The sequence below is a fragment of the Pteropus vampyrus genome, unplaced genomic scaffold (assembly GCF_000151845.1).
Source record: "Pteropus vampyrus isolate Shadow unplaced genomic scaffold, Pvam_2.0 Scaffold79, whole genome shotgun sequence".
NCBI classification, from domain to species: domain Eukaryota; kingdom Metazoa; phylum Chordata; class Mammalia; order Chiroptera; family Pteropodidae; genus Pteropus; species Pteropus vampyrus.
This window is the reverse complement of record NW_011888860.1, coordinates 1,288,733-1,313,170: the sequence shown is the minus strand read 5'-3', so window position 1 is coordinate 1,313,170 and position 24,438 is coordinate 1,288,733. Positions and strand designations below refer to the sequence as shown.

At 35.0% G+C, this 24,438-nt stretch overlaps 2 protein-coding genes and 1 pseudogene across 25 annotated transcripts in view; 1 reads left to right on the top strand and 2 right to left on the bottom strand.

The window, feature by feature from the left end:
- The window catches only part of APBB2 (amyloid beta precursor protein binding family B member 2), a 338,648-nt gene extending 328,577 nt beyond the window's left edge, over positions 1–10,071 (top strand). For 11 of the 21 annotated variants that reach the window (XM_023532201.1, XM_023532208.1, XM_023532198.1 and 8 more), the window contains 4 exons: positions 692–807; positions 2,389–2,568; positions 3,079–3,126; positions 6,276–10,071. In XM_023532201.1, coding sequence (XP_023387969.1) covers positions 692–807; positions 2,389–2,568; positions 3,079–3,126; positions 6,276–6,443 — 512 coding nt within the window. In that variant the 3' untranslated portion in view covers positions 6,444–10,071. The remainder of the gene's footprint in view (positions 1–691; positions 808–2,388; positions 2,569–3,078; positions 3,127–6,275) is intronic. The other 10 variants (XM_023532214.1, XM_011362773.2, XM_023532212.1 and 7 more) reach the window with 1 other exon arrangement.
- LOC111741556 lies at positions 43–160 on the bottom strand (annotated as a pseudogene).
- The window catches only part of NSUN7 (NOP2/Sun RNA methyltransferase family member 7), a 38,676-nt gene continuing 15,887 nt past the window's right edge, over positions 1,650–24,438 (bottom strand). For 2 of the 4 annotated variants that reach the window (XM_011362776.2, XM_011362775.2), the window contains exons 8-12: positions 24,001–24,144; positions 21,005–21,106; positions 19,323–19,440; positions 13,900–14,023; positions 10,273–13,405 (exon numbers count right to left, since the gene is read on the bottom strand). In XM_011362776.2, the coding sequence (XP_011361078.1) occupies positions 12,767–13,405; positions 13,900–14,023; positions 19,323–19,440; positions 21,005–21,106; positions 24,001–24,144 (1,127 nt within the window). In that variant the 3' untranslated portion in view covers positions 10,273–12,766. Of the gene's footprint in view, positions 1,845–10,272; positions 13,406–13,899; positions 14,024–19,322; positions 19,441–21,004; positions 21,107–24,000; positions 24,145–24,438 lie in introns of those variants that run through there. The other 2 variants (XM_023532215.1, XM_011362777.2) reach the window with 2 other exon arrangements.

Here is a 24,438-nt window from a genome sequence, read left to right as displayed (position 1 = left end):
AAGGACCTTGGCAGCTTACAATCCCTTATTTTTTATTTTTTATGCCTACAGCACCTGGTCTTCCTAGGTGGTCTCCCATCCAAGTACTAACAGGCCTGACCCTGCTTAGTTTCTGAGATCAGAAGGGATTGGGCTTGTTAAGGGTAGCATGGCCATAGACAAATTATATACTTTAAATGAGTAAACTGCATATTATGTGAATTATATTTCAATAAAGTTGTTATCCCATCCCCCTAAAAAGCATCTGTGGGAACATCCAGCAAAAGTGCCCCAGTGAATAGCACATACAACTCTTATAAAGGTGCCACCCACACTTGGCCTTATTTAAGTAACAAAGTACGATGAAGGAAGATTGGGGTATTCTGGTGGATGCTAGCTTCTGTTGTGTCCCCTTTTCTAAGGCTCCATGCTTAGAAAGGAGTAGCATTTGCTTGAGTACTATTTCTACACTTGCATCTGAGGAACCTTTGGAGAGAAAGGAGTACTATGGTCCAATTAGATAGGACATCACACACTAAATCTCTGGAACTTCTCATGACCCTTCTTTCTGTAAAAGCTAGCATTTCTTTTAAGCAAAATGCAAAGAATGAAATGTCTTCTGGGGCTATTAAAAAAAAAAGATCAGTTTGGACCCACATTTGAAAGTGGTAAATAGCTTTAGGACTTTTACAATTATCCCTTCTATCCACAGGAATAGATACCCTGAACAATGCCATAGAAAGTCTTATGACCTCATCCAACAAGGAGGATTGGCCATCAGTGAACATGAACGTGGCGGATGCTACTGTGACTGTCATCAGTGAAAAGGTAAGAAGAACCATAGATGTAGTTGGTCTGTCTGGATCACAGTGAGGTTTTGGATAGAGTAATCTTCCATGAAACTTAGATACATATTTATATCTATGGCTTGACCTCTGGAGAGTTCTGCTTGCTTGTGCTTAAAATAGCCTACATTAAAAAAAAGATTTCGCCCTTTGTGCCTGGATCTTTGCACACCTTTGCTTTCCTCTGAACTCAGAAGCTTCTATTCTGATGCTCCTGATTATTCTTCTTCATGTGCCCAAGAGATTGAGGTCATTTGCTGGAGATGACTATGACACCAGCAGTGACTAATGGTTTGGTTTCCTGGCCAGTCACTCTCTGGGCTCCAGTATTGACTGGGCTCTGTTGTCTGGGAGTGGGGCACAGGAGATGCTTCTGTGATGGAAGTTCTTGTGGTTTGGTAGTAGTAGGGTCCATTGGTCATCTTGAGAGGGCAGCATTAGCATCAACTCAAGTTATCCCAATTTTGTGGTTGAGGAAACTGAGACACAAAGAGGTTAAGTAACTACCCAACGTCACAGATCTAGAAGTAGCAGGGTCAGGATTTGAATGCAGGCAGTCCAGCTCCAGACCCTATCACTTTCTACCTCTGTACAGCACCTGTCATAGACCACAAGTCCTTGGTCTGCACTTCTGTGTACTAGCAGGGCACCTTCAAGCCCAATTTGCCTTCTAAAGAAAAATAAGACACTCACTGACCCTGTTTGCCACTACATGTCACACCCTTTTCTACCTCCGTCTTTGCAAGTGCTACTCCTCTGTGCTCCACCTTTTTGTCTTACCCAGATTTCAACCTTAAACATCATTTCTCCCCAGAAAACTTCCTGTTCTCTTGACACTAGCTTAATTTACCTGTTAATCCTATAGCACCTGAGTGAATACTTAATAAGCCAAGATGATAATGGCCCCAAAGTTGCCATGCTAGATGTGTTTACTAATTTAAAAACCCACATGATTGCCGTAAATGACGTGTTCATGAGAATGAATTCCGAACTGTTCTTTACACTGCATCATATGGATTCCTGTAAAGAAAAAAAATGATTTGGCAACTTTTTGTTTTACATGGTTTTAGGTGAAATATGATTCAGTGTGACGTGTAGCTTGGGAAGAGGAAGTGGATGAAGAGAGACCCCTTGGCTCCTTTCCTCTGAACACTCTGCTGTTTCTAGTGGGTTCATCTGGCGAATGGGTTTCGAGCCACTAAGGGTCCTAGGTGGGCAAGACATAAGAAGTTAACATGACATTGTCCTACCCTGGTGAACTAACAAGTGTGGAGCATAGTGGACAGAGAACAGAACACACATCGTGGCTGCATTTTGGTTCAGAGCAAGATTAAATGCCAAAATGAGACACCTTCAGCAGTGATGGTCTCTCTGGTCACTCGTAGAAACTTGCCTTTCTAGAATCATACAAGTCCTTCCTAAATTCAGTCTGTCTATCCACTTTTTCATACCAGTTTCTATAGGCAGCCACTCTAAGTTTGATGCTATGATTTAAAGTCCAGACGTGTTTGTGACCATTGCCTGGCATCCCAGAGAGTGGACTGCTGAACAGTGTGTTTTGCAGAGTGAAGAGGAAGTCTTAGTGGAGTGTCGTGTGCGGTTCCTGTCCTTCATGGGCGTCGGGAAGGATGTCCATACATTTGCCTTCATCATGGACACTGGGAACCAGCGCTTTGAGTGCCACGTTTTCTGGTGCGAGCCTAACGCCGGAAACGTGTCTGAGGCGGTGCAGGCCGCCTGCATGGTGAGTAGTCTCACTGTGGGGAGCTGTTCCACCCTCACACCTCTGCTTATGTTGTATGTGCCGTAAATCAGAGCAGAACTACTACTCATTTAAAAGAAGAAAAGTCTAATCTTCAAAGAAATGCTTTACCATATAACACTCTCATTCCTGTGAATAGATCAATACAATTAGCAGTTTCCCATCTCAAGAGGCGAGGACACCTGCAAGGGACAGGGCTGGATGGAGCGGGGCCAAATTCTGTCAAGACTTTAGTAATGATGAAAACCACAAATCTGAGGATTCTCAACTCTTGGTCCCTAATTAACTTCAGGATGCGATGAGGAAATATTGATCATGCATGAGTTGGTGCTAATTGGAACCAACTCAATATTTTTTTAAAATGTAGTGTACTGAATGATTTTTTATTTCAGATAGTTGGTTGATGTGCATTGTTCTTACATATTTTATTTACTTTGTATCTGTGAACTCAATCCTTCCAACAACCCTGTTAGATAGTTCTGTTTTGTTTAGCGAAAAACAGAGGCTCAGAGGAAAGAACAGCTCCACGGCACAGAGTTGGTAAGTGACAGAGTCTGCATTCAACCCAACATTTTCTGGGTGACAAAGCCAGTGCTCTTTGCATCACATATATGATTTCAAACAAACAAAAATATTTTGTCATTCCACAAATATTCTTTGAGCACCAATGATGCTGGGCACTGAAAAAGTTCTGGTAAAAATGAGGGAAGTGTATGAATGTAGGCATCAAATCTTGATTCGTGGAATATTCTAGCAACAGCAGGTTGGGTTGGTAGAACTAAGTGGTAGGGGATGAGATCCATATCATGAAAGGCATGTAATGTCATGCCAAGGTGCTTATCTTCAGCAAAAACTGTTAATCAGGAGAGTGAATTGATCCTATTAGGTTTTAAAAGTATATTCCAAAACAAAAGAAAAAACGTGGAGAATGAGTTGAAAGGTTAGGGCTGAGGTGGAGAGATCAGCCAGGAGGCCTGGTTACTGGTCCAAGTGAGAGTTGCAGAGCTTCTAAACCAGGAGAGTGGGAGTGGGAATAAATAGGAGCAGATGATTTGAGAGAATTTGTAAAGAATCGCCTGGCCAGTGAATGAGGAATGCTAAATTTTGAAGCACCTGTGCTTCATTTAATTTAGTCCACCATTTATAGCCTGGACTCTGGGAAGTTCAAGTAAGACTTAGGTATGATCTTTGCATTATAGAGTTCAAGTATATGGCGGAGACACATAAACCAAAACTTGGTTAGAATAGGAAGTGTTATAACTAAAAGCGTAAGACTGCACTGGATTGAGAAGTGACTGGGATGAAAAAGAAGTGAATCACACACAAAGTCTGATAGTGAAGGATAGCTTGAAGCACAACATTGAGTGGTTTGCTCATTTGAGATTTTTGCATTTTTTAGACTGAGGGAATGAGCCAGTAAAGCCAGATTGAAATGGGGTCATATATATAGTTGGGTATGGTCTTAGTGATAGATTAAGAGCCTGGAGGAGGGGATTGGCCTGCTAATTGGATTAGAATGACTTGGAGACTGGCCACAAGATGCCAAGAATCCAAGAATAGATGGAGTTCAGAGAAACTGAAGGAGTTCTGTGGTTTTACACACAATATAATGCTAGGTTAAGAATAGGGGGAAAGATAAGGTGGATGGCAGATGGCAAAGGGTGGGGAATGAGAAAAGAAAGCTGATTGACTTTTATCATAAGAGACATCTTTGAAATGAAGAAAGAAGAAGGGGCAGGGAAGGGAAGACCTGGTGATTTACACTCCTTATCTGGCTTTATTCTTCCCACAGTCCTCTGTTAGAGGTACAGTTTCCCCTGGTTCTGTGGAGCCAGAATTCTAACTCGAAAATGACTGTGTGTAAAGGAGCAGGGCCAGGTAGAGGGGAGGAGGGGTGGAAGAGGAGTCATGATAAACCTCCTGATCAGGTGTGTAGGAAGTTGAGATTGGATGAAGGGACTATGTAAAGAAAACAGAAAATGGGAGAGTTCAGTCAACCAAAAATGGAGGATGACTAAGTATTTCATGAAATTGAAAAGGATCATAACAGATGGTTTTAGTCGTAAAATGAATGGTTTTCAGCCTTAATTATACATTTTAAATGCTAACGACAACTAAATGATTAGCTTTATCACTGATTACAGTTAGTTTTCTGATTCCCAGACCCATTTTTTTTCTCAAAGAAATTTGTACTCATGTGCTTACTATTTTAATTGTATTAAGGCAATTAGCTGAAGTGACTCAGCCAATCCTGTATAAGGCATGCTAATAAAATCAGACCTTTCTTTACACTCTGAATCCAGCCTTTCTAACTCAGGTTTCCTCTTGATTCACATCTGTATGATACTCCATCTGAAATATCTGCATGAATTTATACTGTCTGAAATATCTATGGCGAAAACACATTCTTTTAAATCTACTTAATTTTTAGGCATAGTTTGCAACTGTGTGGTAGAGGCCTAACTGAAGATACTTTGGTAAAATTTAGAGTAAGACAGAGGGATCTTTAACGAAGTTCATGAAGTGCAGCTTTGACTCAGACTGTACATACAAGATTAGCATTAGGAATTCCCAGTCCAGTGTGCCACATTGCTACAACTGCCCATTTATAACTGTGCTTTAGAAGTATGTGGACTGGGATGCGATGCAGACCTACCAAGATACCTTACACAGAGGAGGCATGTGATAAAATGTTTTTCGTATGGTTGAGTTGGAAGGGGCTCGTTTTGTGGCCTGGAGGCTATGACAGAGTATTGTGACCCAGAGTCTTGCTGTAGATGGTTTATGCTTCTCAGAGAAAATACTGACCTATTTCACAGCTGTCCTAAGGAACCTACTAATATTTAAGTAGATTTTTAAAAATCAGCCATGGAATTATTTTAAAGTGCTTGGATTAGAAAGACATTTGATAAATTTTAACCTTTTAATCTAATTTTGAAGAATTACTTATCATTGCATTAATACAAAAGCAGGTAGAGTGTGCTGTATTACTGAAGCATAGAAACTGTCCGTGATACCAGTGCTAATGGATTTTTTAAAATTAATCTATTAAGATTTAGACTTGTATATAAAATGTGTCATAAGATCTGTTAGGATGTCAGTCTTTTTTAAAGCAAGAACTCGGGAAGGGAACAAACATCTTTCTAGGCCTGGTTTAGGCATGCTATTTCTTAGTCATAAAAGTCCCATTCATCAGCCATTTTACAATGGAAGAAACTGAGGCTCAGATTTAATAACTTGGAGACATAAAATTCATAAGTGATAGAGCCTAAATTCAAACTGTGCCCTTCTACCATGCTGTCTCTCAATTAGCCATGAGCACGTACCTCTCAGACATGTCTCTGAGAAAAATTTAATCAATACCATCTCTTCCCATCCTTTTTCCTTTCATTAGTCCTTTATCTATGAGGTATGTGAATTGTAGCCTATCAATATAGAAGACAAGTAGAGGGTGGAGATAGATGGAAGAAAAAGATGGCAAAAGCCAGAACACCTTTGTCAAGCCTAATGATCTCTTAAGAGAATTTAAAACACTCCACTTTAAGAAAAAAAATAATAAACTCTTGGATTCATTTTTAGAAGCTAAGTTGTCAACTTCTGGGAGTCAATGTATTGGTGATGAATTAAAATCACATAAAACAAGGGATGATACGTTATTAACAACCATAAAATGTGTTTTTTTATTTCAGTTACGATACCAGAAGTGCTTGGTAGCCAGGCCACCTTCCCAGAAAGTTCGACCACCTCCTCCGCCAGCAGACTCAGTGACCAGAAGAGTCACAACCAATGTAAAACGAGGGGTCTTATCCCTCATTGACACTTTAAAACAGAAACGCCCTGTCACAGAAACGCCATAGCTGCATATGTTAAGGGATTCTGTAATATTTACCTGAAGATCGAATAGCTACACTAAAGATGAACTGATATCTGACCTTCCATTCAGTTGCTGATGCTTTGTCTTCAGAGAAATTATCCTTAACCAAACAGTGTTAGACAAGCATGTTCTCTCGTCTTGCCACCATCATGTGATATGAAAAGAAGCATGACATATTTTGCTGTCAGTAAATTACATCATGAGCAGTGGAAGGTCTTATTGTAAATATCGTGAACATTACTTCACACACACAGAGAAGAATGTGGCCACACCCCTCCTAATGAACTAATGCTGAGTCCTTGGAGTGAATGACACCTGAATTAGTTTCACTGTCTCCTTGACTGGACCTGTCACAAGCAACTTTTAAGTCCTACAGCACTCGCCCTCTTTTCCACATTGGAGTAGATACTGTATACCAGATACCATTGAAATGCTGTAGAAATAGGATGATGAGTTTTTTAGTTGTTCATAAAATTGAACCTTTTGGTTGACAAAATTGGCTATTGGCATCAGTATAGAAACCAACTGGCAGCTTTCTTTGAGCTCTTGGATACATGGACACCATTTCATGTCTATAGCTGTTTATGGGATGTTGGATAAAAAGTGAAACTTCATAATTGAAAAGCCAAATTTCAGAAATTAAAATCAAACAAAAGTAGCCTTTCTTTTCAGATAGTTTTCAAACTCATTATTTAGAGAAAGAAAGAGAGTAACAAAATCATAATGCATTTCAGGTGGGACGTAGTCAAACTTCTGCCTTATATTATACAGTGCAGCTAGAGAATTATCGTTCACTATAGCCATTCTCTACATAAACATTAAAATGAAATAGTCCTCATAAGCCTTTCATCCTTAGTTTGATAATTAGCCAGTATGCATTTTGGAATCGAGAAAATGTCATTTATATTTTAGATCTTCACCACCATGTTATTTTGTTAGTCTACCTCCTAAACATTCTGCTAGGATTCTGCATCTAGTTTAATTTTACACTAATGCTTTTTTGCCCAGAAAGATGTCTGTCCATCATGTATCGTCCATGGCCACAAATTACATTAGATTGAACCTTCCTTGAATTTATGTATTTGATATTGGAATTTGTTGGACTCTACTTGGTATATTTTTAAATTTATATTTTTTCCATTTTACGTTCAAGATTTAAAAATTTCCTATCAGCAAAATGTGCATAAGAACAATGGACTATTTAACAAATTCCCCCAAAATAGCACTTTCCTGTTTCTTTCTCTGTAGATAAGAAACTTAGCTGTAAAGATTCTGATTTATACCCTTGTTGACATTATTTTAAAAAGAATTTGCTAAGGAGATCAATCTAAACATCAGTCTTGTTTACTTTTTAATGTCAAAATTAACATTTTACAATATCCAATAATAAAAGTTAACTGCTTTATCCACTGCTATGTACTTGTCATATGGTTTCCACATTCTTATCACATTTGAGCCTTATAAGGTAGAGAAGGTACTAAACACATTTGAGAAATAAAAATATGAAGTACCAAGAGGCTCAGACACCTAGCCTAAGATGTCACAAAACAGTGAGAAAACCAGGACTAGGCCCCACACTTCCCAACTCCCAGTTATCAGTTATGCTGTTTGCATACCAGTCAGAAAGTCTTTCCAAAATTACTCTGGGCATAGCCAGGTGTTTTTAAGAAATCTCTATGTAAGTAGAGAAATATGTTCAAATTACTCACGCAGTGGTGTGAATTATAAACCCTTGCCTTCTCTCAGTCCGGGACTGTTTTTCTGCAGTGTGCCTCAAACATGTTGTAGGGGACAGGATTTTACATGCAGTACAGCCTGTTCAACTCAACCAAATTTTCCAGAGATGATGTTACATGTGGTAGAAATGTTTCTAATTCATGATACTCGACCACCAGAGAACATGATGGAATGAGTAGGTGGCCTCCTGACTCTGTTCCCTCTCAGAATTATAGAATTGTTGCTAGCACTCTCATGTTATAACAAAAAAGATGCCACTCTTGAAATGAGTTATACTTTTCACCAGCCTATGTACTTCTATCTGAAGTAACCAATGCCATCTTAAGAAATTACTGCATTTAGAAAATCCTTACTGTGCCCTTTGAAAGCTATTCAAAATTCAGTCATGATCATCGTTCACCTTGATCACCACAGTGAAATGTTTTAGTTTAATAAACCAAAATTATGAATAATCCATTTTTATATCGGAAATCTCTACTAAAATCCCATTCACTTTTAAGGCTTATGTTTGTTTGTTTTCAGGATCAAGAATACTGAGCTAGCTTTAAGTCGCAAACTGATTTATATATGCAATTAAAGGACACATTAAGATGAATGATAGACTTTAAACATTGAAAACTTTACTGCAGATACTTTGTTTTGAAGATAGCTTTGCATACTAAATGCGATTAATTTTGTAAATTAATTATGTTAAACAGTGTATCCAGACACTTTCTGCCATGGCCAAAAAGTATGTATGAAAATGTGTGTATTTTTCTGTGAAAGAATGCCAGTGTTTTACCTGATATTGTAGTGGCACTTCAGTTATCTATGCATTCTTTATATCTGTGATTTGGTAAATGGGCAGCCATGTTCACTATGCCTTGTATGTCTTATCATTTTTTAATTAACCTGTTAAATACAGCTTAAAATATTTTTATTTTATTTATTCTATTTTTACTGAAATACACTGCATTATTGTGTTAATGTATTATCTTTACTGGATATTTTCTCACAATGTATCCAGGTCTAAGTAATCTCAGTGAACTATACATTGCCTAAAAGGTGGTTTTATAATGATTTGTAGTCACATTTTTATTGGAATATGTAGAAGAAAAGGCAAAATGCTTAAAGTTTCTTTTATTTTTTAAAAGCAGCCAGATAGACACAACTTGCCACCTCCTATATGTGCTCCTTGGCAGCATCAAGGGGAATGGCCAACATGACTATGGCTTAAGTTTTTACTTTGCAAACTAAAGCACTGCTTGGTGCTTCGTTTTTATATCCTTCACAATACATGTAATCTCATCTAAAAGACAAATCCCCATGCCCTTTGTTTCCAACCATAGCTAATTAGGACCATTGTTTTTTGTTTGTGTCTGTCTTACTGCATGAAAGGACATTAGACTCATTTCCATTAAAATAAGTTCTTGACGATAAACTGTTGGCACTGCTACTTTTTTAAAAACCTACCTTATGATTTTATGATGGACACTGGTAAGACAATTCTACAGAAAGTCATTTACTAAAGCCCTAAATCTTTCCTCCTTGTATGACGTTCATTTCATAAGCATCGCAACACAAATAGAAGATTTCATAAACAACATGAAAAATATTTCCCTGACATCAGCAGTTTAACTAGTAAAACCATTCGCTCTCTAATTGACAAGCTTACTTAACCTAATATACAGCTAACGTGTGTTATACAGCCAGTAAAATGAAGTTTATTTCAGCTTCAGGGAAAAGATACTGCTCATACTTTATCAATGAGAGCACTCCAAAGCAGCTTGTTTATCCTGAAAGAACATTTGGTTTTGCTTTCTGCCCCCTTTGCTGTTGACCACTTTTACACATTTAAATGTAATATGTTGTAAGAATAAACTTAGCTGCATAAAGTGTTTGGCTCCTTTATCTAACATCTCAGTCATATAATATATATCCAGGAATAGAAATATAAGTTTACTGTCTCCACACTAGTCATTTTATTTTCAAATTATCCTTACCTCAAATTAAAAATGATTTTAGTAATATAAGATTCTACTTTGATTAGTTATTACCTATTTCCACCTGGTAAGAACTAGAAAGTAAATTTTGAGTAATTTATCACACTGTCTTTATTTGGTGATCAGGAAGGACAGCTGGCATCGTGGCCACAAGCTTCTTTAGTCACCAACTTGAGGCTTGTATAAGCAGTCTTTCTAATTTTAAGATAGTCTATCTTTGATTTCCTTTAAGAACCTGACATCAAAGGATGAAGAATAGAGTTGTACAGGCACAAAATCCCAAATCAAAGATAGCTAGAAAAATCAGTTGAATCTGGTTTAGTTTAACTGTTAGATATGTGGAAGAAGATAAATAGAATTTAAAGTATGTACCCATTTTTTGCTCATCTTGCATTTCCCCTGGTAGTTTATCTCTTCTATCAAAGGCAGTTACTCTCAAGGAGCAAAATTTCATTTTGGTTTCAGGTATTACTTAGTGGTAACTTCAAATAAAAATCTGAATTTGCTCTTAGAGTATCTAAATACCAATAATTACATTTTTTAAGATTTTTTGCAACACTTAAGAAGCTCAAGAAAATGTCAATGTCATCAATATTCTCCTTCACTGGAATTCTCACACAGTTTTTATCCCAAGTACTTTTTACTCTACCGAAGTATTTAAATAATTGATCACGTCACTCTTAGAAGATTCTCAAAACTGCAGGATTAATTAATGAATGGTTTCAGAATCTCCATGTACTTCTAAAGAGAAAAATCATTTAGTGTCAGGATACATGTTATGAGATAACAAATATAAGTGGCTAAAGCATGAATCACATGCTGCTATAGAGAGCTGAAAAATACCCTGAACACTTTCATAATAGTGAGTTTTCTATCACAAAAAATTAAAATCTCGGGCCTGCTAATTTTGGACAATGGAGTACTTTTCAGTCTGGGACAGGGGGAAGGAGGTAGGAAAAAGATAAAGGATTCCTGGGATAAGATACCAGCTCTTTACTGAACAAAGTTCAACTGCACTGGCCCCCCAGAGGCATGCAATATCTAAGCCAGATAGGAGGAGTAAGAGGATGAAACACTATAATTTTAGAGCAAAGAAATACATAGCTTTTGATTTTTGAAATCAGTAAAATAAGCTTAGCATTCAAAATATTTCTGTATATTTTAAGTCATAATTTACATATGAGAATTCTTTTGGGATTTAAAATATAATAAGCCTGGCTCAAGTATAAAAAGTTGTTTCCTTCACTGACACAGTTTACTCATAAATGTAAATCCTTAGCTAAAGTAAAAATTTATTACTACTAAGTGATATTCACCATTTTTTATCCTCACTTAAAGTGAGAAAATAAAGAATAGAATATTAGAGCTGAAATAGACCTAAACATTCATCATGAAGAGGATAATATTCTACTAAAATCATGCCACTTGAATTGGACATTTAGGAATTTATATAACATTGTTCGACACAACTGGATTCTGAATATAGAGCTTTAAATTCGAACTTTATGAATGTGCCTGTGTATATTTTTTGAACAATATGATTTATAGTCATAACTTACTCAATTTAATGTCAAGCAATTTCTTTCGCCATGATGAAAAAAAGATCAATAGACCCAGAAATGATAATCATACCAATTTTTGGTAGGCAATTGATAATACATGCAAGATGAATTGACTTTTAATATAATTAACATAGTGCTATAATATATTTTAATCGTGCATCAGAAATGATTTACCAAATTTGATTACTGTGTGCCATTTGAAATGATTTATAGATTTCAGCATTTGACCTGATCTTTGAATAAAATCAGAAATTTTGCCTCTTCCTCAGAATTATTACTATTTAGATGGAAATTTGCTTACAGTCACTTTTTTTACAACAGTATTTGGCATAAACAGAAGGGAGAGCTGATAATGTTCGATCTGCTCAGGATCCTGGAAGCTTTTCCAAGGAGAAACAGTTTTCACTCTGTAAATGGACATTTGAACTACCTATACCAGGAACTTTGGAACTTCTCATTCTTCTTACTCATACTCAACTTCAACCACATTATAAAACTCATATCATCCCCTGCTTAAAGAATATTTTGATATTTAAGAAAAAAATGAACCTCAGTAGTGACAAAATGTTAAACGACAACTAAATAGACTCAGTGCGAGACGGTCAGCCTCTTCCATATCTATGCTTTCTAATAAATTGCCTCACAAATTAAGTTTGAAAAAAAGCCTGTTACAAGGTAGACAGTGTTTCCCTTCAGGAAAAGTTGTCGCAGCTTTCTTTTAAAAGTGGTGTCCTAAGTCCACACTGAAAGAGTGAGACAAGTTCTAACAGCTGACACTGAGTCTACAAGTGGACATTCTACAACAGATTAGCCCTCAGTTGTTGAAATCTCTGAATTTTGCTTTGCTTACCCACCTACATTATTGTTTTCACTTGTCTTAATTCTCTTGAAGGTAATACAACATTTAGAAGGTACTAAGTGACCAAAAAGATTAGTTACTTGTGTAGCGATGTCTAACCTTCAGAGAAATGTCAGACTTTGAAAAAAAGCCAATTGCTCTTGACCCCTGTAAAAAAACAAGACAGTCAAAGCCATGGTCGAGGACGTCTGAGTAGGGAAGAAGGTAAATTTTCTTTAGGCTTTTCCCCTTTTCTGGATACTGATGGTGTAGAAAGGTAGCTGGGCACAACAGTCTTGGGTCCAACCCAACGGTAGTAAAAATTTTGAGTTGGTATCTGAGGTCTGATCCCTTGGGGATTTGAAAATGGCAACATTACTGGAGGCAAAACAATCTCTACAGGTTTCAGTACAACCATTCTGTCCTCTGGACGAGGTCTTACGAAGTTTGCTTGGCGTTGGTGGGGTCTGGAGGGAGATGTGTTCTTCATAAACGTAGGCACTAAAGGATTGGTAACAGGCTTGCTGGGTTTTCTGACCTGTGAGGAACAAGCCACTTGAATTGTATTTTTCGGTGGAGCAGATGTTTTTGTTGTTGATGTCTCTAACCGATTAGCCTTTGCATCCGTTTCTCGACTCAGGAACTCAGCAATTTTCATTTGAATGCCATTACTATCAGTAGTGGAAGCTTTTGGCAATGATGTTTTTGATTTTTTCTTCTTCTTTTCTCGTTTTGAAGATTTACCCAACTCAATCCCATCCAGTAGACCCTTTGCTGCAGCACGGGCCAAAACATCTTTCACAGACACTGTCTCAGAAGGGTCCCGCTACAATTAAAGAAGCAGTTACTAAATGTGGGAGTTAACTATTAGTGTGTATATTACAAATATTTTTCAATGTTAAATACTGATACAGCAAAAATAAAAGTATATGATACTAAAAGAAATGGATGGGTTTTAGGCCTTAGTCCCTAATATATCTCAAAAGCCTCAGCAAATGACTTTTTCTGTACTTCCCCATTTATGAACCTGACAGAAAAAAATTACAGCTTATTTCTTACATGTGAAAAATAAGAACTGGATGTTGAGAAAGTGCTTGTAAAGATGAGGATGGAAAGCAGGCAAGGGAGGAAAACTGAGAAGTATAAAGATAAAAATAGGAATTTTTTTTGCTACACAGTAGTAATTTTTCCTGCCCATTAGTTATTTATAAAATAAGCACGTCATTATAAAATGTTCATAACATTCCTAGGTTCTTTTTATGAGGCTTTGTTGTTTCTTAATCACAAAGTATGATATACATTGGGATTTTTTTTCCTTACCTCCCTTGTTAGAACAGAAAGAAAACAACCATTGGTAATTTCAGATGGTTCCATTCTGAAAAATTTATCAGTAGACAAATGTATTTCCTTTAAAGAGCACAGTGGAAGGACAGGAGGACTAAGCCTGCAGTAGATATGAGCAAACAGTTCATAGTTAGAATGGCTAATTTGCCAATCAAAGGAGACAGTAAACTGCAACAAATTTTCTTCTATGATGTTTAACCAATCACTTAAACAATAATTCCACATAAAGATAAAATGCTGAAGTAGTACAATACTATTATATTTTTAAACTCTAATATTTCATGTTAATTTGTAATTTATTCTACTTCCCAAGTCCTCCATCTTTAAAGAACGATGTCAAGAATACCAACCTTTCAACAAATTAAAAACTCTTTTCCAAGTCATTAATATGTTAACAAAAAAATCTCCCATTATCAAAACAGGTAAATATACATAGTAATCACAAACGTACAACCCAAAATATCCTTTACTTCCATATGTTGTCAAAATATAAAAGGTAGGACTTCCTTCTTTTGGTTACTTTTTGCATAATTACAATATAAAAATTTGGCCTATCAGTTTTCCTCCCTTGCCTGCTGTTATGAATACATCTATCTATCACCTTTACTTAAGTCAAACTGTATCTTACGTAATAGATATAAGAATTAAAAGTTTAGATTATTCCATCAAGTAGTTCTGTTCTAATGATTGAGAGAAGAATGTATTAGTTAATCATGAATATTAATAATAATATACTCTATAAGATTTTCTGCTTTGCCTAACCACAGAAATTTAACTCCCTGCTATCTTAACCACAAAGTATAATCAAATGCCAAAATAGAAAGTATAAAAGTTGTACTCAAATCACAATAAAACGGAACAGTGTCACACCGCCCCTGAGTTGTGTAGTCGACTGTCTCCCGCGCCGACGCCTTGCCCATCTTCAGGGCCCCCTGGATCCTGTCGTGGCTGGACCGCGGCAGCTAACGATGTTGAGCATCTTTCCATATATTTGTTGGCCATTTGTATGTCCTCTATGAAGAAGTGTCTGTTCAGATCCTCTGTCCATTTTTTGACGGATCATTTGTTTTTTTGCTGTTATTGAGTCATATGAGTTCTTTGTATATTTTGGATATTAGGCCCTTATAGGAGGCATTGCTTGCAAATATATTTTTCCATTCAGATGGTTGTCTCTTTACCTTGTTGACAGTTTCTTTTACTGACCAGAAGCTTTTTAGTTTGATGTAGTCCCATTCATTTATTTTTGCTCTTACTTCCCTTACCTTAGAGGTGAAATTCATAAAATCTTCTTTAAGCCTAAGGTCCTTGAGTTTAGTTCCTATGTTTTCCTCTACGCATTTTATTGTTTCAGGTCTTATATTCAGGTCCCTAATCCATTTTGAGTTAATTTTGGTGTGTGGTTATACACAACAGTCTAGTTTCATTCTTTTGCAGGTGGCTTTCCAGTTTTCCCAGCACTACTTATTAAAGAAGCTTTCCTTTCTCCATTGTATATTTTTGTCGAAAATTATTTGCCCAGATAAATATGAGTTTACTTCTGGACTCTCGATTCTGTTCTACTGGTCCATGCGTCTATTTTTCTGCCAGTACCATGCCGTTTTGATTACTGTCGCTTTGTAGAATAATTTGAAGTTGGGCAGAGTGATGCCTCCAGCCTCGTCCTTTTTTCTCAGGATGGCTTTGGCAATTCGGGGTCTTTTGTGCTTCCATACAAATCTGATGATTTTTTTGTTCTCTTTAAAAAATGCTGATGGGATTTTGATGAGGATTGCATTAAATCTGTATAATGCTTTAGGTAATAAGATCACTTTAACTATGTTGATTCTTCCAATCCAAGAATACGGAATATCTTTCCATTTCTTGTATCTTCTTCGATTTCTTTTAATAAGGTCTTGTAGTTTTCATTATATAGGTCCTTCACAGGTTTCATTAGATTTATTCCTAGGTATTTTTTGTTGTTGTTGTTGTTGTTGTTGTTGTTGCTATTGCAAAAGGGATTATTTTTTCCACTTCTTTTTCTGACACTTCGTTATTAGAATATAGGAACACTATGGATTTTCCAACGTTGATTTTGTATCCGGAGACTTTACTGTATTTGCTTATTGTTTCTAGTAGTGTTCTTGTGGAGTCTTTAGTGTTTTCTATATCGAGAATCATGTCATCCGCAAATAGTGACAGTTTGACTTTCTTCGTTTCCTATGTGGATGCCTTTTATATCCTTCTCTTGCCTGACTGCACTCACTAGGACCTCCAACGTTATATTGAATAACAGTGGCAATAGTGGGCAGCCTTGCCTTGTTCCTAATCTTAGAGGGAAGGGTTTTAGTTTTTCACCATTAAATATAATGTTGGCTGAGGGTTTGTCATATATGGCCTTTATTATGTTAAGGTACTTTCCTTCTACACCAATTTTGTTAAGTGTTTTGATCATAAATTTTGTTAAGTGTTTTGATCATAAAAAAGTTGTATTTTTCTAAGTACTGGTCCATTTCTTCTAGGTTATTAAATTTGGTGTTATGATCAAAACACTTAACAAAATTGGTATAGAAGGAAAGTACCTTAACATGATTAGGAACAAGGCAAGGCTGCCCACTATTGCCACTGTTATTCAATATAACGTTGGAGGTCCTGTATCTTGTCAAAGGCTTTTTCTGCATCTATTGATATGATCGCATGATTCTTATTTTCTAATTTGTTTATGTAGTGTATCACATTAATCAATTCGCGTATGTTGAACTATCCGTGTGCCCCTGGGATGAAGCCCACTTGATTGTGGTATATAATCTTTTTAATATGTTGCTGTATTCCGTTCGCTAGTATCTTATTTAGAATTTTTGCATCTGGGTTCATGAGACTGTAATTTTCTTTTTTTGTGTTATCTTTTCCAGGTTTTGTATCAAAGTAATATTGGCCTTATAAAATGAGTTGGAAAGTATTGCCTCCTCTTTGATTTTTTGGAAGAGTTTGAGGAAAATAGGTATTAAATCTTCTTTGAGTGTTTGGTAGAATTCACTGGTAAAGCCATCTGGTCCTGGACTTTTACTTTTTGGTAGGTTTTTGATGATTGTTTCAATTTCTATACTGCTGATCGGTCTATTTAGATGTTTCAGTTCTTCTTGATTCAGTCTAGGAAAGTTGTATTTTTCTAAGTACTGGTCCATTTCTTCTAGGTTATTAAATTTGGTGTTATATACTTTTTTATAGCGTTCTTGCGTGATTTTTTTTATTTCTGTGATGTCAGTCGTAATTTCCTCTCTTTCATCCCTGATTTTGTTCATTTGTGTCCTTTCTATTTTTTCTTTAGTGAGTCTAGCCAGGGATTTGTCAATTTTATTAACCTTCTCAAAGAAACAGCTCTTTGTTGCATTTATTTTTTCTACCATTTTTTTTGTTTTCAATTTCACTTATTTCTGCTTTAATTTTGAGGATTTCTTTCCTTCTGCTGCCTTTAGGCCTCATTTTTCTTCCTTCTCTAGTTTTTTTTAAGATGAAGCGTTAGGTTGTTAATTTGGGCTTGTTCTTGTTTTTGGAGATAGGCCTATAATGATATGAACCTTCCTCTTATGACCACTTTTGCCATGTCCCAAAGTTTTAATATGTTGTACTATCATTATCATTCGTTTCTATGTATCTCTTGATCTCCCTTTTTATTTCTTCTCTGACCCAGTTATTCTTCAGTAGTATGTTGTTTTAGAGCCCTCATTCTTAATTCCCTCACACTATGCCACCCAGTCAGTGGACAGCAAATGTGCCCAAATTCATTAACAGAGAAATTAAATTTAATCAACAATGAGATCCTATCTTTTCACCCACCAGACTGGTAAAACTTACTGTAAAGTCTGATAAAATCTAGCATTTGTGAAACTGTCGGGAAACAGGTTTATAAGAGTGTATATTTTGGTGTGTAATTTGACAGTACCAATTAAAACTTAAAACGTGCATAAACTTGGATGCTGGAAAATCTGGAAGACTATAAATTAAACTGTTAAGAATGGTTATATCTAAGAGGATGAGATTTGGTAAAACTTGTTCTTTTTAAGTTAGTATTGCTATAATGTTTGAAGTTTTTACAATAGGGGACAAGAAAAAAGTTGCATTGACATAGGTAAGTATCATGATGGCTAAAGTCCAAAATGAAATGAATATTTCTGGGATATTAAAAGGAAATGTTAGCAACTGATGATTAGATTAGATGGCTTATAATATTTCTTTCAACCCTACTATAAATTCTACTACTTTGGGAATTAAGAAATGATTCCTAGAGCCACATAGTGTACTTTTCTAAACAATTCATAATTTCTTTTGACAGTATTCCTCACAAGTAGTTATAAACCTCTTAAAGATACACTCTCCAATTTGAGTCCAAATCCCAGATCATTCTGTCCTTAAATATTACTTGTGCATTTTATACCATATTATATATTAATAATTAATCATGGCTTATTTGAAGTAAACTCTATGAAATAAAATACAAACGTTCCTCTATTTCTTGCCATATTACATTCTTAGAAACCTTATTCCTGACAAATGAAGTCATCCACACTGATAAATTTGTTTATATACTGCAGTCATTTTCTTCGCTGCTAGATGGTTGGCTGTTAACACCAACAGGTGTTAATAAATAAGGAAGTAAAGTAAGAAGGGATTACAGGTATGATTAACATGTCCATCTGTGAATAGGCAAAGGAAAACTATCAAATTAAAAGAAGGAAGCAAACCATATGCATATTAAGAACTTACTATAAGCATTAAAAGGAAAGTTCAGAACATGAGCAATAAGTAAAAAATAGAAGGAAACATTTTAAAATATCTTGTTAATTGTCACAGTCTTGAAGAACTAATTGGTGTCACAGATTCTGAGATCTATTCTTTATCTTGATGTCCACAGTTCAGATGTAGTATTACTGTTTTTCTTCTCTACCCCTAGTTTACTGCAGCATTTTACCCAGAAGCTACAAAGTTATTTAGGCTATTTTTACTTCAGTTCTTGTGGGTACCAAAGGCTAAAAGGGTCTAAAAAATGTATGTTTTCAAATAATAAACATCTGATTTTCTCACTAGTTTCTAAAGTTATTTTACATACTCATTTTTCTACTGAGGCACAGACGTATAAGTTTAGACTCAATTTTTCTAGAAACTAATCAAGTAAAAGCTAAAATTTGATTTGGCTTTAGCTTTAACAATACAACAGAAATCTAGTGTACAAGAGAATGCTCATTTTAAACCATTGTAAAGGCTCTACAGAACTTACATTAAAGTTGTAACAAGTTAGGCTGTTTGGTCATATTAAAGTCTAACAAAAAGGAAGTGGAATGTCTTTATATAACTTAGAAAATCATAATTTTTCATGATCAAAAATATTTGGCTGAATTGTTTAGAAAAATCCTGTTCTTTCTTACCTATAAGGTTGTACTTTAATCCCATGATCTTGAAATTCCAGTGCTTTCTTAACAACAGCTTCATTTTCTTCTGGATAAACTGAGCATGTGCAGTAAACAACTGCTTGAGCTTTAGTAACTATATTTAAAGAAGATATAATTAACATAATGACCCCATTAATAACCTTAAACAAATCTGCTATGTTTCCAAACATTTATTTATACTAATACTGCATGGTTTTTATGGGAATGATTTCCATAGATGCTTGCATGCATTAGTAATGTAGTCTGTGGCCAATAAGTAAAGTAAATCTAACTGGATTGTATGGAAATTGAAAATTCAATCAATGTGACCAACCTAGTTACAAACAGGTTACCATGAGCTTGATACTTCCAGCCACGCTTCTATAAGCTGTATCACATAACCAGTTAAAAGGGCTCTGGAAACACAGACAGGCGTGAATCCCAATTCTGTTACTTCCTGCTGTCTGAACCTGGGAAAATTACTTAAACTCTCAGATTTTTCATCTGTAAAATGAGGTAATGCTACTCATTTATTCACACCTATCAAGCACCTACTATGTGGTAGACACCGTTCTAGCCATTCGAGATACACAGACAAAATCCCTGCCCCTGGGGAGCTTATTTTCCATGTTTTGTTGACATAATAAGACATAAATAAATAGAAAAATTACATCGTATTTTTAAGAGGTGATAAACACTATAGAGAAAAACAGATGGAGAATGGTTAGTTTCTGGAAACAATACTGTAATTTAAAATAGAGAAAACATTAAAAAAAATATACAAAGTTCCTAATCTTCCAATCAGCTTAATTTCATAGCTCATATATATATATATATGATATATACACTATCATGTTTAAATTAATGTTTATTAGTAGCACCAACTAAAAGGATAGACCTTTTCTGTGCTTTACACTTTGTTTTATTTCTACTTCATGTATGCTGTTTCTTTATATATTCAATTATCAATACCCTATAATTATCTTTAAACATTTAGAGGTCAGGATTTATTCATACTCATATCCCTAACAACCAGCTTAATGCCTGAACTACAGTAGGCATTTGATAAACATGCACTGATTTAATAAAAGTTTATATAATTTCTCAGAGAATCCTAGATTTCCATATCCATGTGTAGAAGGGCAGTGGTACCCAGTATCTAAATGGTACTCAAATCTAAATGCAGTGATCAAAGCAATAATATAAATACTTAAAGAGCCTTGTTACTCAGATACCAAATCAAGAGATCTGGGCTTTATTTGTAATTGCATCTCTCTATTCTCAATTTAGCACTAAGAGAAATAAGAGTTTGATTAAAATTTAGATTGTAGAAGAGTTGTTAGGGGCAGGCACAGTGACAACAGAAAAATTACATCAAGAAACCAAAGAAAAATAAGAAAAAGCTGTACAATAATGGATGTACATAATTATTTCACTTCAGCATTAAGAAACTGTTAATTATACTTGCTAGCCTCTGTTAAAATGATAGTAAAGCATATTTTTTGTAGACAGATTAAAAAGGTAAAAATAAATATTGTTAATTGAAAGTGCTAAGATTGAGTGTTTTAGGAAATTCACTTATGGTTCACACCCCACTGCCTAATTATAATAGAGAAATGAAGTATTAATATTTCTAAGGTTTACAACATATTTTAAGGTTGCACTGATGACAAACTTACATTTCATTGCATGTGTTAGCTGTTCATATTGCTGTTGAGCAAGAACATGAAGTTTATCTTCTGACGTGCCTCCTTGAGAGAAATCTTTAAGTAAACCTGTATCTAAAAGCAAATAAATACTTTAAAATATATCACTCTTACAGGTTTTCCATATATTGCTATTACCGCATTATTTAACTTTTCAGTAATTTTCCCTATTAATAAGAATTTACATGAAAAATATTTATTAAAACTAAGTATAGCATTACAAAAATGCTGACTTAAATATTTAAAAACTAAATTGACAAAACTAACTTTGTTTAATTTTAATTTAATTTTTATTTTTTTCTCCAAGTTCTTATGAGATAGTTGTCCAACTAGCCAACTAAATCATTTATGCACAGAAGAGAAAATGCAGTCAGTCTGGAGACTAATAGAGAAAAAGAGAAGATACTGATTCTCCAAGGTAGAAACTGATGAGTTATTGTAAGATCTGAGTAAGAAAAAACACAAAAGAATATAATTAAAAATATTAACAAAAGAAATTTTGGAAGAAAAAAATTCAGAAAAGCAAATGTATGTCTTCATAACAGATCAAGAAAACAGATCAAGAAACTTTTCATTTCTAATTAATTTTAACATATTTCTCAATAATATTAACTAAGACATGTTGAATGCTACTTTATATAGATTATTTTATTCAATAACCCTTTTAACACTGAGAAAACTGTTGAAACTTACATTGAACAACTTGTTTAAAGTCACATAGCTACTAGTGTAGAGCCAGGATTCTAGCTCAGAAATATGACCACAGAGCCAAAATTGCTAACCTTTGTATTATTCTGCCTCTTGGTAACTCTCTGGACTATGAGAGCCAATTTTTTTTTTTTTTTTTTTTACCATATATTTGACTGTTCCCTATTCCAGTAATATCACTAAGGTTAATTAAACTCAATTTCTTCCCAATTTAGTTTTACACTTCACATTTTTCTATCTCTAGGCCAAAATTATCCATCACTTTTTAAAGTACTATACATTATTATACTCTAAAACCATATCAATGACATTTTCATCCCATTTTAAAATAATTACAAGTTGTTAGCAATGACCAACTTCATATATTACTCAATGGTTCTAACAGTTTTCAATGTTAAAATGTTTTCCAAAATGAATTCATGATTGCTTCTCTCCCACCTAGTACCTAAGTCTGACAAGTCTGGATTCATTCCCTAAGTTTATGGCTACTATTTCCACCATGGTCACTAGGTCAGCAGCTCCTTAAGGGCTCTGGCTATTATTGCCTCCTCAGAGTAAGCTTCCTTCAAAAGCCATCATTTTTTCCAGGTTTGCCAAAGACCACTTCTTGTTTTATCCTGTCACCTCAAAATATTACCATTACCTAGGAAACTTTTTATTTTCTCCCTTTTCATCATTTGTAGTTTACCTTGGGCTTTTCTCCCATCCTCTAGTTTATTTTTACTCATGGCTTATTCAGTTCTTCATTCCCACTTCAAGATGGCCCAGGATAGGGCCAGAGTCTCACAGTTCTAAGCTCTGCTTCTCTTAACTGTGATGCTTATTATAGCTGCTGCTATTTCTTCCCCTCCTCTTTCAGTGTCTAATTCTTCTTTGATAATTTCCTAAATTAGCATAGGAATTTTCTCAGCCTACCATTCTCCCACCCGAGTTAGTTATTCTTCTGTTTAACTCTCACTGGAAAGAAATTTTCTATAGTAGGTCAAAATTCCACATGAAACAGCATAAGTCCAATTAAAGATAATGTAGTTCAATGGGGGGAAAATATGCTAACTGATCTGAGTTTAAATCCAAGCTTTCCTACTTACTATCTACATGACCTTAGGCAACTTACTAAATTTCTCTGAGTCTTGGATTTTTCCCCTCTGTAAAATAGAGATAATAAAAATAACACTGTACTCAGAAAGTTATTGTGAATATTAAGTGATAGTGCATGTGCACTACCTACAATGTTGACTAAGACATAGTTGTGCTCAATAAATATTAATTCCTTTCCCTCCATTTTTTTCCTCCATTTTTAATTGTGTCCTTGCTAGAAACAGAAAGGTCACTCACCATATTCTGAATATTAGTGGAATGTCTTCCTTGGCTAATATTCAAGTTAACCCTATCTATACCTTTCAATATAAACAAAGGATTAGAGTAAGGCTCGGTTTCAGTTAATGAGGGGCAATACACTGTGATAAGACAGTGATCCGAAGTGCCAGCCTCAAAGTCAAAGTGGTTGTGTTTGAATCTGGGCTCTGACACCTACTAGTCAAATGACGCAGTGGGGGCTTCACACTCAGATTCTGTACTTGTAAGATAGAGATAATAAGGCTATTTCATTGAGTTCTTTTCAGGATTTGATGAAATAATCCAAGTACAGCATTTCACTCAGTGCCTTATAAGTGCTCAGTAAATGTAAATGTTTAAAATTTATTAAAGAAGCAAAGAAAATATTCCTAGAATTAATATTTAATCTGAGGTATTCATAGCATAAAACATACATACTGGGGGTTAAGGAAGTCTTGAGTTTGAAAACCTGATTATGACTCAATTAGGATTATATTTAAAATAGAGTTTCTAGAATCAGGCAGCTCTAAATTTGACTCCTAGCTCTGCTACTAACTAGTTGTTTCACCTTATAAAAATGAATTAATCTTTCTGATTCTGTTTTTTTTATCTATAAAATGCCGATAAATTATAATGCCTATATCTTGAACTCTAGAATATGCCAGAATAGCACAATGGCCAGTATCTGTTCTGATTGCCGACATCTTTCCAATTACTAAATATTTTGAATATAACCTGTGCCCATATCTCAAAGGATTGGTTAAAGGATTAAATGAGGTAATGGATATAAAGTACACGATAGATAATATTTTATACATGGAAGCTATTAATAAATCAGATATATCTGATATCATTTAAATAGTTTTAAATAATTTTATTTTTTAAATTATTATCAACATTTAGAAATTAAAAATTAAAACAAGTACCTTCATGCTCATTTAAAATAAATTCTACTGGATTACTAACACCTAGTCCTGAACAACGAGGTAGCAGCAGAATCACTTTAACTTTCTGTAATCTAATATCTTTTGATTCAATGTTAAGAAATGTCTCATGAAGTATTTCAATATCTGGGAGGAAAACAACATAGAAAAATTAATGTAAAAATATTAATTAAAAGTCAATGCAGTATATAAATATGCCTATTTACCATTGTACATTTTTAAATCTTCAACACCACCAGGTTATTTCAATGTAGTCAAAAAAGAGGACTATTCTTCTCTGATAACTTCCCAAAGTTAATATATGAGTTCTTAGTGTTTTCTCTTCACTTGAGAAAATGATTTTGAGGTTTAAATATTTCTACAAAAAATATAATTGAAGTTTTCCATTCTGAACTTCAGATTCCATTTAAAGCAGTATGC